Source organism: Salvia splendens, chromosome 3, assembly GCF_004379255.2.
Source record: "Salvia splendens isolate huo1 chromosome 3, SspV2, whole genome shotgun sequence".
Taxonomy (NCBI): domain Eukaryota; kingdom Viridiplantae; phylum Streptophyta; class Magnoliopsida; order Lamiales; family Lamiaceae; genus Salvia; species Salvia splendens.
This window is the reverse complement of record NC_056034.1, coordinates 32,221,915-32,239,113: the sequence shown is the minus strand read 5'-3', so window position 1 is coordinate 32,239,113 and position 17,199 is coordinate 32,221,915. Positions and strand designations below refer to the sequence as shown.

The 17,199-nt window shown below is 38.9% G+C and overlaps 1 protein-coding gene and 1 non-coding gene across 4 annotated transcripts; both read left to right on the top strand.

Moving 5' to 3' along the window:
• The first annotated feature begins 8,324 nt into the window (after positions 1–8,324).
• On the top strand, positions 8,325–12,036 carry LOC121795685 (protein NONRESPONDING TO OXYLIPINS 2, mitochondrial-like). Of its 3 annotated transcripts, none has more exons than XM_042194251.1 (3): positions 8,326–8,669; positions 8,744–8,862; positions 11,637–12,036. In XM_042194251.1, the coding sequence occupies exons 1-3, from the start codon at positions 8,497–8,499 to the stop codon at positions 11,660–11,662; spliced, it is 318 nt and encodes a 105-aa protein (XP_042050185.1). In that variant the 5' UTR covers positions 8,326–8,496; the 3' UTR covers positions 11,663–12,036. The 3 variants fall into 3 exon arrangements, with proteins under 3 accessions (XP_042050184.1, XP_042050185.1, XP_042050186.1); XM_042194252.1 differs by lacking the exon at positions 11,637–12,036 and adding an exon at positions 10,510–10,726; XM_042194250.1 differs by lacking the exon at positions 11,637–12,036 and having other exon boundaries at positions 8,325–8,669; positions 8,744–8,894.
• LOC121797508 lies at positions 10,042–10,161 on the top strand. The gene has a single exon (XR_006049874.1). It is a non-coding gene; the product is annotated as a small nucleolar RNA snoR83 (small nucleolar RNA).
• Positions 12,037–17,199: the final 5,163 nt, after the last annotated feature.

The window sequence follows — 17,199 nt, the reverse complement described above, 5'->3', positions numbered from 1 at the left end:
ATGTATGCATTTATGGTTGTGTAGTCATTAATGTGGAGCCAATGGAGTATTTGCTTTGGGTGAAAGTAGCCTAGGGTTGCCCACATCTTTTTGTGGGAGGTCATAGGTCCTCAAAGAGGATTCCTCCTTCTTTACACTTTCTTCTCACCTTCTTTCTCTCCATCCAAAACCATTTTGAGTTTAGTTTTTGTGGCTAGCTCAACTTATCTTTACTTTATCTTTGAAAACACAAAAAAATTGAAATCAAACACCGCTTTGGGTATTTCTTGGGCACATGGAAGGTTTCCCTCACAAGGAACCTTATCATTTGGTATCTAGAGCCTAGGTGCCTACCAAGTGTTTGATTTTAAACCTCTATGAAATTTCCTTTTCCTTATTTTTCCTTATTTCTTTTGTTTTAGTCTTTGCTTGTTTATTGGTCAATTGTTGTAGGATTGAGCTGATTTTTGGTGTGCATGAACCTTGATATATGAACTATTTTCCTGAAAAATCTCAGCCAAAAATTCTATCATTTGATAGGTCAAATTAATGTGTGAAGTTGCTGCCCTGTTTTGTGCCCTAGTTTGTCAGATTTGGGGAAAACGTAAAATCGAGGGTCTTCTCGAAAACCTGCTATATTGGGGATATTTTTCCCTCTTTCTAAACCCTTTAATCTTGTTATCTACCAAGTTTCATCAATTTTGGGGTTGGGTAGCCATATCAAAAAAAAATTCCTAAAGATCAGCCAAGTGTTACATAAATTTTCAGCTCAACTAAGTTTGTTTGTTAGCTTCCTTAGGCATTGAACCTTACTTTCACATGCTTGATTGGCTTTACTTGCTTGGTTATATTGCCTATGTGTATACCTTGATTGATTTGTCTTAGCGCTTGCATTTTGGAAGTTGGATATTGAGAGTGAGTGAACCTAGCCCTCACTATATTCTAAGCCTTTTTCCGAGTGACATTGGTGAGTGAATTGGGGGTGGGATTACCAATTGGGAAGTGAGTTCTTACTAAAATCTCCCCTTCTTGTGTGTGTGAGTGTGGATTTTACTAACCCTTAGGACTAGATCCTAGTTTTTTTTTATTTCTTATTGTAGGTACCATTGTGAATGCCACCTCGTACTAGATCCACCACGATGGGGGATCCGCAACCGGGTGCGAGCACGAGTCTTAGTGTGGCGGGGGATGAGTTGAAAAACTTGATGGAAAAAATTATGACGGATTTGAGGGATCTAAAAGAAGGCCAAACCACAATGCATGTCACTCAAGATGCTATGTTCGGGGATTTGAAGGAACTCAAGGTGAACCAAGCATCCATCCATGAAAACCAAACTTTTCTCCACGACGAGCTCAACGCTTTGAAGGCCGTGCGACTATCAAGGTCAAACACCCCTAGGAGCAATCACACACATCATGATGCCTCCGAGGGGAGTAATGGAGAGGAAGAGCCATATGGTTGGTACGATCATGGGGGGCGTGGGGGACAAGGAGGAGGACGGAATGGGAATAGGAATGGTAGGTTCGGGAACATGATGGGCGGAAGAGGGAATGGAAACATGGGGCATCATGGGTGGAATGGTAGGCATGGAAGATATAGAAACTATGAGGAGGAGATGGAGCCGCGGTATGATGATCCCACCAAGTCTATCAAGCACACATTTCCCGAGTTCCACGGCAAGTTTGATCCCGAGGCCTACTTGGAATGGGAGTCACAAATGAGCAAAATTTTCTCACTCCATAACTTTTCGGAAGGTGATAAGGTGAAGGTGGCAATAGCCGAGTTTCGTGGCAATGCGGATACATGGTGGAATGATACGATGAGGAGGAGAAGGATGGTTAGGGGAGGGGAAGTGGGTTCGTGGGCGGAGTTGTGTGAGCTCATGAGGACTACCTTTGTACCAAAGTCCTATTTCCTCCGACTTCGAGGGGAGTTTCAAGATTTGAAGCAAGGGACGAAGAGCGTAATGGAGTACTACTATGAACTCCTATCATTGATGAGCAAGGTAGGGGTGGAGGAGCGAGAAGAGGCGACTCAAGATCGATTTATCCATGGCCTTAACATCAACTTGAAGCACAAGGTGCAAGTGGAGGCATTGAGGGGAATTTCCTTGGATGAGGTGATTGGGTTTGCCGACACTTTTGAGAGGCAAAGTAAGGAGTTAGTTTCTAGCCGGGCTAAATGGGCGTCTAGCCAAACCGGAGGGACGGGGACTAGCAAGTGGAGTGCTCCCGGCAAGAAGGTGGAAAACATGGCCAATCCAAACACCCAAGGGAGGCCGATCGCGAAGGCTTTACCGGGTACTCAACCTATTAAAGCTATAGCCCCTATGGAAGACAAGAAGGTTCAATGTTTCAAGTGCAAGGGGTATGGCCATTATGCACGCGAGTGCCCAAACCAACGGGTAATGGTTATCGGGCAAGATGGTAGCGTGTATAGTGAGGAAGATGAAGAAGATGGGGAGGGTGTGGGCACTAAAGAAGTGAGCCCGGACACCGACATAGCTTTTTCTAGTGGCGAAGAAGAAGATACACCCTTAAGGGCTATGGTTGTACTCCGAATGCTCAATGTACAACCCAACCTTGAGGAGCATAAGGAGCAAAGGTGCAACATCTTTCATATGAAGTGTAAGGTGAAGTCCAAGACGTGCTTGGTCATCATAGATGGAGGGAGTTGTACAAATGTGGTGTGTGACCGGTTGGTGGCCAAGTTGGGATTGAAGGTACTTAAACACCCAAACCCCTACAAATTGCAATGGTTAGGGGACTCCGGAGAGTTGAGGGTGAAGGCTCAATGCAAGGTTCCATTGAAGATTGGAGAAGTTGAGGAAGAAATCCTATGTGATATCATTCCTATGACGGCATGTCATGTTTTGCTAGGGAGGCCATGGGAGTTTGATAGAAGGGCCTACAAAAATGGCTTCACGAATGAGTATTTCTACATGCTCAACGGGTTGAAGGTTCGTTTGAAGCCATTGCTACCTAGTGCCGTGTTTGAGGCTAGCCAACATCTACAAAAGGAAAGAGAGAGAGATAGGGAAAAAAGGCTAGTAGAAGAATGTGAGCTAAAAAAGCCAAGTGAGAGTGGGGGTGGTGAGAGAAAAATAAAAGCGCCCAAAGGAGAGCACCCACAAACAAGAGGGGGAAAGGAATGTTTGATAGCTAGTAAAACCGGCCTTGGGTGGGCACTAAACAATCACCTCTCCGTTCTCCTCGTGGTCCGTAAGGATTTGTGCTTAGCTACTAACCTTGACCCGTATCCTTTGATTGTCCAAAGTGTGTTGCAGGAATTTGAAGATGTATTCCCGGAAGAACTCCCGAGTGAACTCCCTCCCATGAGGGGGATCGAGCATCAAATTGACCTTTTGCCGGGATCATCACTCCCAAACCGGGCCGCATACAAGGCGAACCCCAGGGAGACACAAGAGCTACAAAGGCAAGTCGAGGAACTCCTTGCCAAAGGTCTAATTCGTGAATCTCTATCTCCTTGTGCCGTACCCGTCATTCTTGTACCTAAGAAGGACGGAAGTTGGAGGATGTGTGTAGATTGTAGGGCAATTAACAAAATCACCATCAAATATAGACACCCTATACCTAGGTTAGACGACATGTTAGAGGATCTTTGTGGCTCTATATGTTTCTCTAAAATTGATTTGGCTAGTGGATATCACCAAATTCGCATGAAAGAGGGAGATGAATGGAAAACCGCTTTCAAAACCAAATTTTGCTTATATGAATGGCTTGTGATGCCTTTTGGTTTAACTAATGCCCCTTCTACATTCATGCGTTTGATGAATCATGTACTTCGTCCTTTTATTGGGAAATTTGTGGTGGTATATTTTGATGATATCTTGATTTATAGTCGTAGTGTTGAAGAGCATGCTAGTCATCTTAGGAATGTGCTTGAAGTGTTGAGAATGCATACTTTATATGCCAAGTTACCTAAATGCACTTTTTGTGTTGAGGAAGTTGTGTTTCTTGGTTTTGTTGTGGGAAAGGAAGGAGTGCGGGTAGATGAGGAAAAGGTGAAAGCCATTAGGGAATGGCCAACACCTAGGAATGTGAGTGAGGTTAGGTCCTTTCATGGCCTTGCTAGCTTCTATAGGAGGTTTGTTAGGGATTTTTCCACAAAAGCTTCACCCTTGAACCACCTTGTCAAAAAAAATGTTGAGTTTAAGTGGGGGGAGGAGCAAGAGAGAGCGTTTAGTACTTTGAAAAATGACCTCACGCATGCTCCCTTACTAGCACTCCCTAATTTTGATAAAACTTTTGAACTTGAGTGTGATGCAAGTGGTGTGGGGATCGGGGGAGTTCTCATGCAAGAAGGTAAGCCCATAGCTTACTTCTCGGAAAAACTAAATCAAGCCCAATTGAACTACCCCACATACGACAAGGAGTTGTATGCTATAGTCCGTTGCCTTGAGAATTGGCAACACTACTTGATGCACAAGGAGTTTGTGATACACACAGATCATGAGTCTATTAAGTTCTTAGGAGGTCAACATAAACTTGATAAAAGGCATGCTAAGTGGAGTGTTTTCCTAGAGACTTTTCCCTATGTCATTAGGTACAAGAAGGGAAAGGACAATGTGGTTGCCGATGCTCTTTCTAGGAAGCCTTTTGAGACCTTGCATGATGGCACTTTACTTGTGAGTGATACCGTGTGTTTGAGAAAGCGTGTGCTTACTATGTGTGCCTCCAAATATGTTGGATTTGAGTTTATTAAAGACCTTTATGAGCATGATCATGACTTTTCTTCTATTTACGGAGCTTGTGAAAAAGGTGCTTTTGATAAATACTATAAGTTGGATGGCTATCTTTTTAGAGAGAATAGGTTGTGCATACCTTCATGCTCTTTGAGAAACTTGTTGATTAAGGAGGCTCACCTAGGGGGCCTAATGGGTCATTTTGGGTTGCTTAAAACTTTTGACATATTAAGTGAGCATTTCTTTTGGCCTTGCATGAAGAAGCATGTTGAAAAGTTTTGTAGTAGTTGCTTAGAGTGTAGGCAAGCCAAGTCTAAATCTAACAATTATGGTCTTTACACCCCTTTGCCTACTCCTACACATCCTTGGGTAGACTTGTCCATGGACTTTGTTCTAGGTCTCCCAATGTCTCCTCGGAAAAATGATAGCATCTTTGTGGTGGTGGATAGGTTTTCCAAAATGGCTCACTTCATTCCATGTCGGAAGACAAGTGATGCCAAATTCATTGCTAGTTTATTTTTCAAGGAGGTTGTAAGAATCCATGGGGTCCCGAGAACTATTGTAAGTGATAGAGACGTCAAATTTTTGAGTTTCTTTTGGAAAACGCTTTGGGGTAGGATGGGCACCAAACTTCTTTTCTCTACCACCGCACATCCCCAAACGGATGGTCAAACGGAAGTTGTAAACCGCTCATTGGGAACTCTTCTCCGTGCCTTGGTTTTTGAAAATAAAACTTCTTGGGAAGAATGTTTGCCTATAGCCGAATTTGCTTATAATAGGACCATACATTCCACCACCCAACAATCCCCTTTTGAGGTTGTCTATGGTTTCAATCCACTCACCCCGTTGGACTTGTCCACGGCCGATTTGCCTTTGTCTTATATGGTTGATGTAGGTGGGATGAAGAAGGCCAAGTTTGTACAAGACGTGCACACTCGAGTGCAAGAACGAATCCGCAAGATGGGGGAACAAGTAGCTCAAAGGGTGAACAAAGGGCGAAAGAAAATGTTGTTCAACCCCGGAGATTGGGTGTGGGTACACTTTCGGAAAATACGTTTTCCGGACAAAGCAAGATCCAAGCTTGCCCCGCGAGGGGATGGCCCATTTATGGTCCTAGAGCGTGTGAACGACAATTCCTACATCATTGATCTTCCCGGTGAGTATAACGTGAGTTGTACTTTTAATGTGGCTGACTTGAGCCCGTTTGATTTTGTAGGGGACGACCCAGATTTGAGGACAAATCCTTCTCAAGAGGGAGAGGATGATACAAACGGGAAGTCCAAGGCTCGGGCTGACCCGACCACGACTCCCCTTAAGCTGCCCAGAAGACCCGTCACGAGATCAATGAGACAAAGGCTTCGGGAAGGCGTTTCAAACTTCATTAGGAGGGGAATGGAGGAGGCAGATGGAATGCCCGGTCGGGCGAATCCACACCTCCAAAATGCCCGACCGGGCGTTTGTGCGCTGAGCATCGTCCACAGTCCAGAAAGTTCGCCCGATCGGGCGATTTCACCATCCCAGAACGCCCGACCGGGCGTTTGAAGAAGCAGCGCCGAATCCAGAAAGTTTGCCCGACCGGGCGATTTCACTTTCCCAAAACGCCCGGCCGGACGATTCAACTTTTACATCCGTTTTTCCTTGTTTTTTTAGCCCTTTTCTTGGGTTTCCAACCCTAACTATAAATATCCTTTTTGTAAGACTTTAAGGGCAGACTTTGATGAATGTTATTATGAAGACTCCTTTGAGAGCATCTCCCATGTGAGATTTCTATCCAAATTCCTACATTGTAGGTTGCTTGTTTTATGTTCATTTGGCTAAATCAAGTATAGGTATGCATTTATGGTTGTGTAGTCATTAATGTGGAGCCAATGGAGTATTTGCTTTGGGTGAAAGTAGCCTAGGGTTGCCCACATCTTTTTGTGGGAGGTCATAGGTCCTCAAAGAGGATTCCTCCTTCTTTACACTTTCTTCTCACCTTCTTTCTCTCCATCCAAAACCATTTTGAGTTTAGTTTTTGTGGCTAGCTCAACTTATCTTTACTTTATCTTTGAAAACACAAAAAAATTGAAATCAAACACCGCTTTGGGTATTTCTTGGGCACATGGAAGGTTTCCCTCACAAGGAACCTTATCAGGGCGTCGTCACGCTGACGCAATAAATCAATTTTTTTTAAAAAAATTAAATTTTTAAAAAAATTACTTTTTATTTATAAAAATTGTTTTTATATTTAAAAACAATTTTTACAAATAAATGAATACAAGAAATTCGTAATAGCCCATATATATTTGATGGGCTAGCGAATTTATGAAATCATTCTTGGTTGTTTCTCTTTTATAGAGACATCCTTGAATGTTTTATGTTTCACTTTCAATGTGGGACAAACTCATTCTTGGTCGGAGGTGAAGCAGCTTACCACCGAGCTGCGCTTCGTTGTCGGGTTGGAAAGGAACGAGTCTGTATAACCAACCTCCCCCAAGCACGGGTCCAGGCGACGCCATGAACAGGCTACCTCCCCCAGCGCCTGGGTCCAGGCCAGTGACTCAAGAATCCCCCAGGGGAAATTAATCCCCAAGATGCGCCATCAGGGGTCGAACACGTTACCTCCAGGATGGAGCGGTATCCTTACCCCTCAACCACTTGAGCTAAGGGGCCAGGATTTTTATAGAGACATCCTTGAATGTTTTATGTTTCACTTTCGATGTGGGACAAACTCATTATTGGTTGTTTCTCTTTTATAGAGAAAACCTTGAATGTTTTATGTTTCACTTTCGACGTGGGACAAAATCATTCTTGGTTGTTTCTCTTTTATAGAGACATCCTTTAATGTTTTATCACTTTCGATGTAGGACAAACTCATTCTTGGTTGTTTCTCTTTTATAGAGACATCCTTGAATGTTTTATGTTTCACTTTCAATGTGAGACAAAATCATTCTTGGTTGTTTCTCTTTTATAGAGACATCCTTGAATGTTTTATGTATCACTTTCGATGTGGGACAAACTCATTCTTGGTTGTTTCTCTTTTATAGAGACATCGTTGAATGATTTTGTCCGACGTCGAAAGTGAAACATAAAACATTCAAGGATGTCTCTATAAAATTGTATTTTAAATTATGTCATTTTTATTTTTTAGGATTTTAATTATATCTTTTTTTTGAATTTTAAGTTGTATTTTTATTTTATGTTGTAATGTTATTTTAATTTTAATGAAGTGTGTTTGTTTTAATTTAATTGAGTAGGAAATAAAAATAAAAAATGAAATTGAATGAATAGTAATTTAAGGGACGGTTAACGGACGGAGCGTTGCAGGTTCCGTCCCTTAGAGCATCTCCAATGGCGGACGTCCGGTCGGACATCCGGTCGGACGTCGCGACGGGCGACCGGGACGTCCGCCATTGTGGCGTTTAGGGTCGGATACAGACGTCCCGTGTTTTTGGGATGTCCTAGTGGATGTCCTAGTGGGATGTCCGCCCACTGGAGATGCTCTTAGTTAAGAATGGAGTAAAAAAGTATAGTGGAATCCTCTAATAGTAGTTTAAGGGATGGTTAAGGGACGGTGATGGGACAGCGTAGTGGATGCTCTTACTTAAACACTGGATGCTCTTACTTAAACACAAGGATTGTGTGTGAATATTGAACTAAAAATAATAACTCAATCATAACTCTGGCTAATGCGGATGCCGGGAGTAATTGGCATTTTGTTGAGGGACTATCGAGCTAATTATATGTAAACCCTAAACCCTAATATCTTTATCGCCAAAATCGATCACATTTCTATCTCTATCTCTATCTCTATCGTCGGTGTGCGAACAAAATGGCATCCAGATGCAGCAGAATTTTCCAGAAATCTTCTGTTTCTGCCCTAAAATCGGCCATTTCGAAGCCAGCTTCTTCTTCTTTCAACAGATCAGCCACCGCCCCATCCAATAGGCCACCTCTATTCACTACTCCAGTGGCCTCTCCCCTTCGCCGGTTATCTCTCTCAAGGTAGACCCTAGATTCTCAATTTTCCTGCTTAGTCTCTGTTTGCTATAATATTGAAATGAATAAGGGTGTGATAGGGCGCCGTCGGAGTTGGGAGGTGTGGCGTCGTTGCTGCCACTGCACAGTGCGGTGGCTACGGCGAGGATGACGTCGTGCCTGAGCTCGTCGTCCAGGAGTTGTCGGGCTCTTTCTCAGGGTACACTCTGCTGCACTTCTCCAGATCTCTAGTATGTTTTTTTTGCTGTTTTGTTTACTTGTCATGAATATTTTTTGTAGTTAATGTTCATGCTGCTTTGTGTTTCTTTATGTAAACGATTGAGCTTGCGGTAGGATGTTAGTCCAGAACACTTTATTAAAATTAAGCTTCTTAATTCTGGGAAAAGTATAATTCAGGTAACTAGTAGTTGAAGGAGCTATGGCGTAAGTATCCTATTATGATGACCTAGGGAATGTGATATTAAGTGATTTTTGTTCGTTACTACTCCCACTCTAAGTGGAGCATTTCTATTACAGCATGTGATTTTAGTAGTGTTGTTCTGTGAGTTAGGTGGAGAGAATAAAAGTAAGAGTGAGAGAAAAAGTTGAGAGAGTGATGTTTCTATTTTTAGAAGTGTGTCATTTAGAGTGGGACATCCCAAAATGTAAAATGGTTCACATAGAGTGGGACGGAGGGAGTATAAAAAATTACCCTAGAATATGTTCTAAATATAACCCTGATTAGATTTTGGTTGATTATTTATTCAAGCTCCTCATTCATTATGTGTAGTCTTGGGAATCTTGTATCTGTTCCAACAGCTTATCTTTTCTTGTTTTTGGTTTTGGGTATGGTACCATAAGGAAGGTGGTTGTGAAAGTAGCAGTTTCAGTGATCTCATTATTTTAGTTGTTAAAAAATTGGAATTCAGGCAATGGTGTAACTATTTTTCGTCTAGATATTGCAAAAACCCTCATTATTAATGTATGCAGTTTCTGTTATTGTACATCTACCTAGTTTTGTGGCTTTGATGTACCCTTGTTGAGGGTTATTTATGTTTATGACCATTTCCCTGCATTGTATATCTACGCGTGTTAAGATTTTTACAGTTTTTTGTCTGCATTTTAATAAATATGGAATGACGTTGACATTCATCTTGATTATTTTGCTTCTTTTCTGTTAGTGCCTAATCTATGCATAATGCTTGATTTCTGTGTTAAGTTTTTTGTGATACCATGTGAGCCATAGCTCATCTCAAACTAGTGCTAGTTATGAATGTTTTCAATCTTCATATGTTCTGAAAACAGAACATTTTATAATTTGAACTTCTGTGGCCAATCTGTGACTTGGAACAATTATGTTTGGATGAATGTTATATGTTCATTTATTTGTGCCTTCATAATCCCAAATAAGCACTATTATGTTTATTTGATTCATGGGAGGCGTAGACTAACTATGGAAGTTCGCTGATAACACCTTTCTATTCCAGAAGGTGTTTCAATAGTACCTTACCATACATGTACCAATTTTCAGTGATACAAATCTACTTATTGTCACATGTCATTAAATCACCAGAAAGCTAAGTTACAAGAATTCTTAGTCTTTCACTTATAGATTATAAAGAAATTCCTTGAAGTTCTAATAACATCTGAAACTTGTTAGAAAATTTCTAATTTCCTGAAGTAAACATCAATTCAGTCCTGGCATACACCTTGATTTTTAATTGGATTATTGGTTGGATCTTTCTCAGTCATGGTTGTTTACCTCAACCCTCATCTCTTCTACGACCTCCCTAACAATAATTCGGTCTTTTCTTTTTTACCTGGAGGTAATGATCAGCTCTCTGACTGGGATATTTGATTCCTGCAGGCACATGAGTTTCCAATGGTTGAAAGAAACACAAGAAATTTACAAGGTCTTCCATTATGATTCATTGAATTACACACTATGTATAGGTGCTTTAATTAATGTACTAAAGCAGCTAGTTAGTATTGATGTGATAGATAATAAATTAATCTCTTACCAACCAAAGTACCTGCATACATTTAAAAAATAGAGAATAAGATGCATCTATTTTTATGTTGTAGTATTGGGCTGTTAATAATTTGTTTCTGCAATATTCTTGGTTGAATGATCTATATCTTGAAAATTAAGCAAATGAAATGCGAAGCTAGGACTTATATTTGTATGATGGTTGTAGTTTGATAGGTGTTTGATTTTCATGAGTGTTATTATTTGTGCTCGTCTCATATCTGAGTGCGTATCTAGTCTCTCTGATGCCTGAACAATGTGATCAATGGGTCAGATTTTATAGTCTCAATTCATTTTATAGGTCCATTGATGCTTGAAAATGTGATTGTTGGATTTGACTAGTAAAGTTTGAGTTCATTATCGCACTCAACCATTAGTCTTGGGAGCCATTTAGCAGATTTAGAAAACTGCTGTGTACTTTAGGTTCTTGTAATGGTGCGTAGCCTAATATTGGAATGAAGTTAAAAATTTTACGTCAGAGGAAGTCTATTGAAAAAATTCATCCGTGAACCACTTCAATTGCTATCTAAAACGAGTGTGCCCAACTTCCCTTCCGTTGATTCATTCTGAATGTCCAAATGTCTCAGCCCTTGAATTGGTCTTGTCAGTTACTTTTCCCTGTCAAAATGTGTGCTGGGTTAACAAACATGGTAACATCAGTTCTCCTTTTTCCAGATGAAACTGATGGGACGTGAGAAACTTACTCAAAGGTGTGGCTTAGTCATCTGCTTTAGAGTTGCTTCTGAAGATACTCTCAATACTTATCTTTCATGTCTTGATAATCAACTAAGTGACCATTGGCACATATTGACCTAGCTTGTAGTTTATCAACAAGTGTATAAATATTATTGCACCATTCTTATTACATTCGCAAGGTATCTTGCTGTTTTAAATTTCTATAGCACAGGTTGGTGGCACGGAACAAGTGATCTGATACTGGCTTCTTTTTTTGTTTCTTATGCTAGAGCTTGGTCTATCAGTTCCAAGGTGAGATAATTGCTTACAGAGTTGAGAAGTTGTCATCGTGTGTGACCGGGATGAAAGCTAGGCTGGATATTTTATTGCTTCATAATTTCAGCTGAATTCTACAAGGCAAAATCCAAACTCACTGCTATTTGATTCTACCAAAAACAGAGCAGTTTGATTCTGCTATTTGGAAAACCAACTTTTGACTCGATCATTTTATTGGATTGCTCTTTAGGCTTAGTTGCCCATTCGTTATCTGCATTTTTGTGGGTAGGATATTAGTTAAATTTAATACATTGTTAACGTTAATAAACCTTTATCGGGAAAATCTTTGAACCATGTCATTTTGTACGGGTGAATATCGATAGATGGGATGCAGTTGAAATTTTTCTGTGGTAAGTGGTTAATTCATACACATACATCAAACAAGTATGGCCATATTTGATACAAAAGCTAAATGTCTATTTGCGTGTGAGTTTGTCAAGTGGTAGAAAGGTAATATCTTATGTCAAAAGTTTTAGGTTTGAATCTTCTTTGTCGTGGTCTTTAGTTTTATGTTCATTTACTCATAAAAAAAAGCTAAATGTGTATGATGTCCATTGTAACTTGTTTGAATTGATGATATGAAGTTGAGGTATGATTTATTAAAGTTTATGAGTAATGTAAAATGTTTAACGCGTGTGCATTTTCTAAAACCAAATTATGGATGTAATTTTAAAACATGCTTCGACATGTTGCATGCTTTTCGATAAACGTAACAATGGTAAAAAAAATGGACATTTTAAATGTACAATAGTAAATAAGGCCATCAATTAACATGAAATTCACTGGTTGACCTAATGAATTGCTCGATAATGTAATAGTAGTATTATGGTTGAAAATTTATACTCATCTTTGAAAAAATTACAATCCGAATCTATACTAATCTAAAGTGCCAGTTGGATGGAAAGTCAATATTGCCCTTTTTGGGGTAAATTGTGAAGCAATTTTGTTTGCCCTTTTGGTCATTTTGAGAAATGACAACCATTGGATAGAAAAAGGCAGCTCCTATGGAGCAATAGTGGCTTCTCAAATAGCCCAACCAAATGCAAACTTCTTAAAGAAGATTTGAAACACTTTTAAATAGATGGACTCGAATCTGCATAATCATTCTTTTTTATTTTTTTTACAGAATTATAACTCACTTCTCCAAAATTTGTTGGGCAAATAATCATCCAATAGAATGAAAGCTTTCTCAAGGAAATTACACATAATAAAGCACTGTTAATTGTGCTTGCTGTCAAATGAGAGGTGAGAAGAAGAAAAAGAATAGGAAGGGAGAAGAGAGAAGCCCGGTGGCGACGACTGTGCAGACCCACCACCTCCATCTCCCTATCATGGAATTTCGTCAGCGGAAGCGGACGGCAACAACGGCTCTGGCTTAAGAAAGAGAGAGAGAGATGAGAAGAAGAGAAGAAAGAGATAAAGAGAAGAGTTAGCGTCGCTCGCCGGCGACGCATCTGTGCAGGCGGGGCAGCGCGAGGGGTGAGGAAGGCGGGGCGGCGAGGGAGAGAGAGGCAGCGAGCGAGGTATTGTGCCTTGCGGCGGCCGGACTCCTACCCCGCGCTATGGCTGCTTCGTCGACATGGAAGAGAGAAGAGGAAGATAATTAGAAGAATAGAGAATGGGGGAGGTGAAATAGTTTCACTAAGGAGAATAAGCTTCTTGAGAAAATTGAAAAGAAAAAAAGAGAAGACAATGGAGAAGAACGACGACACAGTTCACTAAATTTGTTTAGTAAACCTAGGTAGTACTTTTATTTTAATGTTGATTAATGCGGCGTAATTTTATTTCTTTGTTTAAGTGTAAACTTAATTAATAAGATAAGATGTGTTTGATTAGTTTAAATTGTATTTTATCATTACAGTCCAAGTAAATTCGTGTAAAATATTTTTAAAATTGTCAATAACTACTAAATTAGTATGATTCATTAATTTGATTGGATTTGATTTTGAGTTTAATTATTATTTAGATTTGCAAATAATAATAATATTTGTAAAATTACAATTAAAACTAAATATTTTCTCTGTCCCATAAAGTTGTTCTCATTTTATCATTTTTGTCTGTCTCATAAAGTTTTTCCCAATTAAAACCTTTCCAAAAATAGACATTAAATACATTCTCAATCTCCTTCATGTGGGACCCTCATTCCACTACACACATCCATTTAATATAAAGTCAAACAATTTCTTAAAATGCGTGCTGGACTGTCGGGTCAAACTGGGACAAACAGTGTGGGACGGAGAGAGTAGTAAACTTAGACGTTAGCAAAAGCATATTTAGATCATATAAATGATGCATGAAACATTAAAAAAAATTTATAACAGTCTAAACAACTAAATTTTATAAAGTTTTTAATGTGTTTTTTCTATTTTAAAAAATATGTTACTCACATTTATTAATTACCTTGAAAATAAAAAAATAATGCAATATTTAAAATTTACTAATATAATATATAATAATTATTTACATATATTATATTTATTAATTATTTTTCGACCCCACGAATTGGATTTTCTGGGTCCGTCATTGAATGGAGGGAATCGCTGGCGTCGCTCGCTGGGGACGCAGTTGAGCAGGCATGGCAGCTAACGGGTGAGGAAGGCGACGCGAGCGAGTGGGAGGAATTCTTGATTATGTTAGGATCGTCGACTGCAACATTAGTTTGATATTGTCCGCTTTGGGTCAAGCCCGCACGGATTTATTTTTGGGTCACTCCCAAAAGGCCTCAGACTAATTGGGGTTGGACAAGAATTATATACACCTTCCAACTTCCCCTACTCATCCGATGTGGGATGGGTTTGTAACCCAACAAACCTCCCCTCAAACCGAGACCACATCGGGAACGCAGTCGACATGAACATGGGTCGTTCCAGCCCTGGCCCCTGGGTCATCCTGGGCCCGACTCTAACTCTGAGTCCTTCAGGGCCCGACCCTAACCGGGGCTCATCCAGGCACAACCCATAGCCACCTGGGCTCTGATACCACTTGTTAGGATCGTCGACTGCAACATTAGTTTGATATTGTCCGCTTTGGGTCAAGCCCGCACGGATTTGTTTTTGGGTCACTCCCAAAAGGCCTCAAACTAATTGGGGTTGGACAGGAATTATATACACCTTCCAACTTCCCCTACTCATCCGATGTGGGATGGGTTTGTACCCCAACAAACCTCCCCTCAAACCGAGACCACATCGGGAACGCAGTCGACACGAACATGGGTCGTTCCAGCCCTGGCCCCTGGGTCATCCTGGGCCCGACTCTAACTCTGAGTCCTTCAGGGCCCGACCCTAACCGGGGCTCATCCAGGCACAACCCATAGCCACCTGGGCTCTGATACCACTTGTTAGGATCGTCGACTGCAACATTAGTTTGATATTGTCCGCTTTGGGTCAAGCCCGCACGGATTTGTTTTTGGGTCACTCCCAAATGGCCTCAGACTAATTGGGGTTGGACAGGAATTATATACACCTTCCAACTTCCCCTACTCATCCGATGTGGGATGGGTTTGTAACCCAACAGAATATTCTAAAGTATTAATCATTTTTATAATTGATGTTTAAAAGCTTCAAAGCTTGGCACATCAATTTTGTATATGAAGTCGTCAATCTTAAAAAATACTCATAAGAAAGTAATTATTAAAGATAAACCTATACAAAAATTCTACACAATTTAGTATTTAAAAGAATAAAAAAGTGTTTAAAAATATGGATAAAGAAATAAAAATATGAATCAATCTTAAAATGATTGGTAAGAAAGCTGTTAATTACACAATTTTTTTTATAAATTACTAAAATAGTACTGTAGTACATTATAAAAGTAAAAAAAATTAAATGTAGATTAAAAAAAAGCAGGAAGAAAATATGCGTTTAATTCACTATCTTTTGCTTCTTGAAAATAACATTAAACATTGTATTCTATTCCATTTAATGTTTTAAATATATGTGCATATATAAAGGGGGAATTTTCTAGAAACTTACGTAAATGCCATTGTAAATAATTCAAAATTTTAAAGTAATAACTTTAGATCTTTACCTACACATATTTTCTTTATTTGTATATCTTATTTTAATTAACTGATATTTTTTTATTATTAGTCACACATCTTCTCTTTATCTTAAATTTTATTATTTTTACTCCACTTAAATCATAAATTAAAATTGTATAAAATTATTTGCCTAATTTGAAATGTTTCATTCATTGAAAAGTAGTGAATTCTCCATTTAGAATGAGACAAGATAAGTACATTTCTGTTTTTGTAAATCTTTACATTGCTTTGAATTCTTATTTTCTATATATTCATTATATTTTGCACTTTATTATTTAAAATTCTTATGTCCCGTGTATAGCACCAGTGTTAATACTAGATATTTAATACTCATTACATAGGTAAGAATTTAAATTCAAGCATTAACACCCGAGCTATGCACGGGACATAAGAGTTTCAAATAATGAATATAAAATATAATAAATATATAGAAAATAAGAATTGAAAGCAATATGGAGATTTAAAAAAACAGAAATGTACTTATCTTGTCTCACTCAAAATGAAGAATTTACTACTCCTCAGTTAATGAAACATTTGTGCAATTTTAATTTATAATCTAAGGGAGAAAAAAACAATGAGAGAAATAGAATTAGAGTACTATGTGCCACTCAATCTACCATCCTACTGCTTTTCATATGACAGTGGTTACGTTTAACCATAGCAACCCCCGCTATGTTATAGTATAACACAACAGAGGATTCTCCCCATCTTACACGTGTTTTTATTGAATGTGTCTTTGTTATATATCTCTTACAAAATAAAACGTCTATTAAATTTAGATGTTTGTTTAGTGTTTTTTTTGTCATTTGTCACTTTGTGTGTATTTGTGCATTTTGTATATGCATTTTATTTTTGTGCGTACTAATGTAATAGTTGGGTGAAAGATATAGCCATACATGGTTTATGGTTTTATATATTCATTTATTTTGTATTTATAATTTTAAACTTTTATGTCCCGTGCATAACACATGTGTTAATACTAGCAACCTTAAATCAAATGCTCCATCCGTCCATAAGAAATATAGCACATTTACCATTTTTGGTTGTCCACAAAAAATAGAGCACATTTAAAAAATGAAAGTTTTCAACAACTTTTCTCTTACTTTTTTCCCTTCTCTCTCTTACTAATAATATGGATCTCACATACCACTAACAATACTTCTCTCTTATACTTTTTTCTCTTTTCCTACTTTACCAATTTCACATTAAAACTCGTATAATTCACAATGTGTTTTATTTTTCGTGGGCGGAGGGAGTAGCTCACAACCTGATAATTTAATACCAGGATTTATACTTTATAGTAGCAATGTAGCATGCAATCCAATTTAATCTAAGCCATATTGGAATGGGACTAAATGAATTAATTCTCATTATTTAGTTTTCGACTTCGTTACTTCTTTTCAAACTTTTAAAGGTTAACAAATTTTCTTGTTCAAATGTACATAAAAATATATTGTGATTCATTATTTGAATCCAAG

Excerpts from the sequence above, each read along its gene's own strand:
- LOC121795685 (XM_042194250.1), top strand. The coding sequence starts at position 8,497 with ATGGCATCCAGATGCAGCAGAATTTTCCAGAAATCTTCTGTTTCTGCC. Across the intron at positions 8,670-8,743 it reads CGCCGGTTATCTCTCTCAAG|GGCGCCGTCGGAGTTGGGAG; the intron begins GTAGACCCTAGA and ends AGGGTGTGATAG.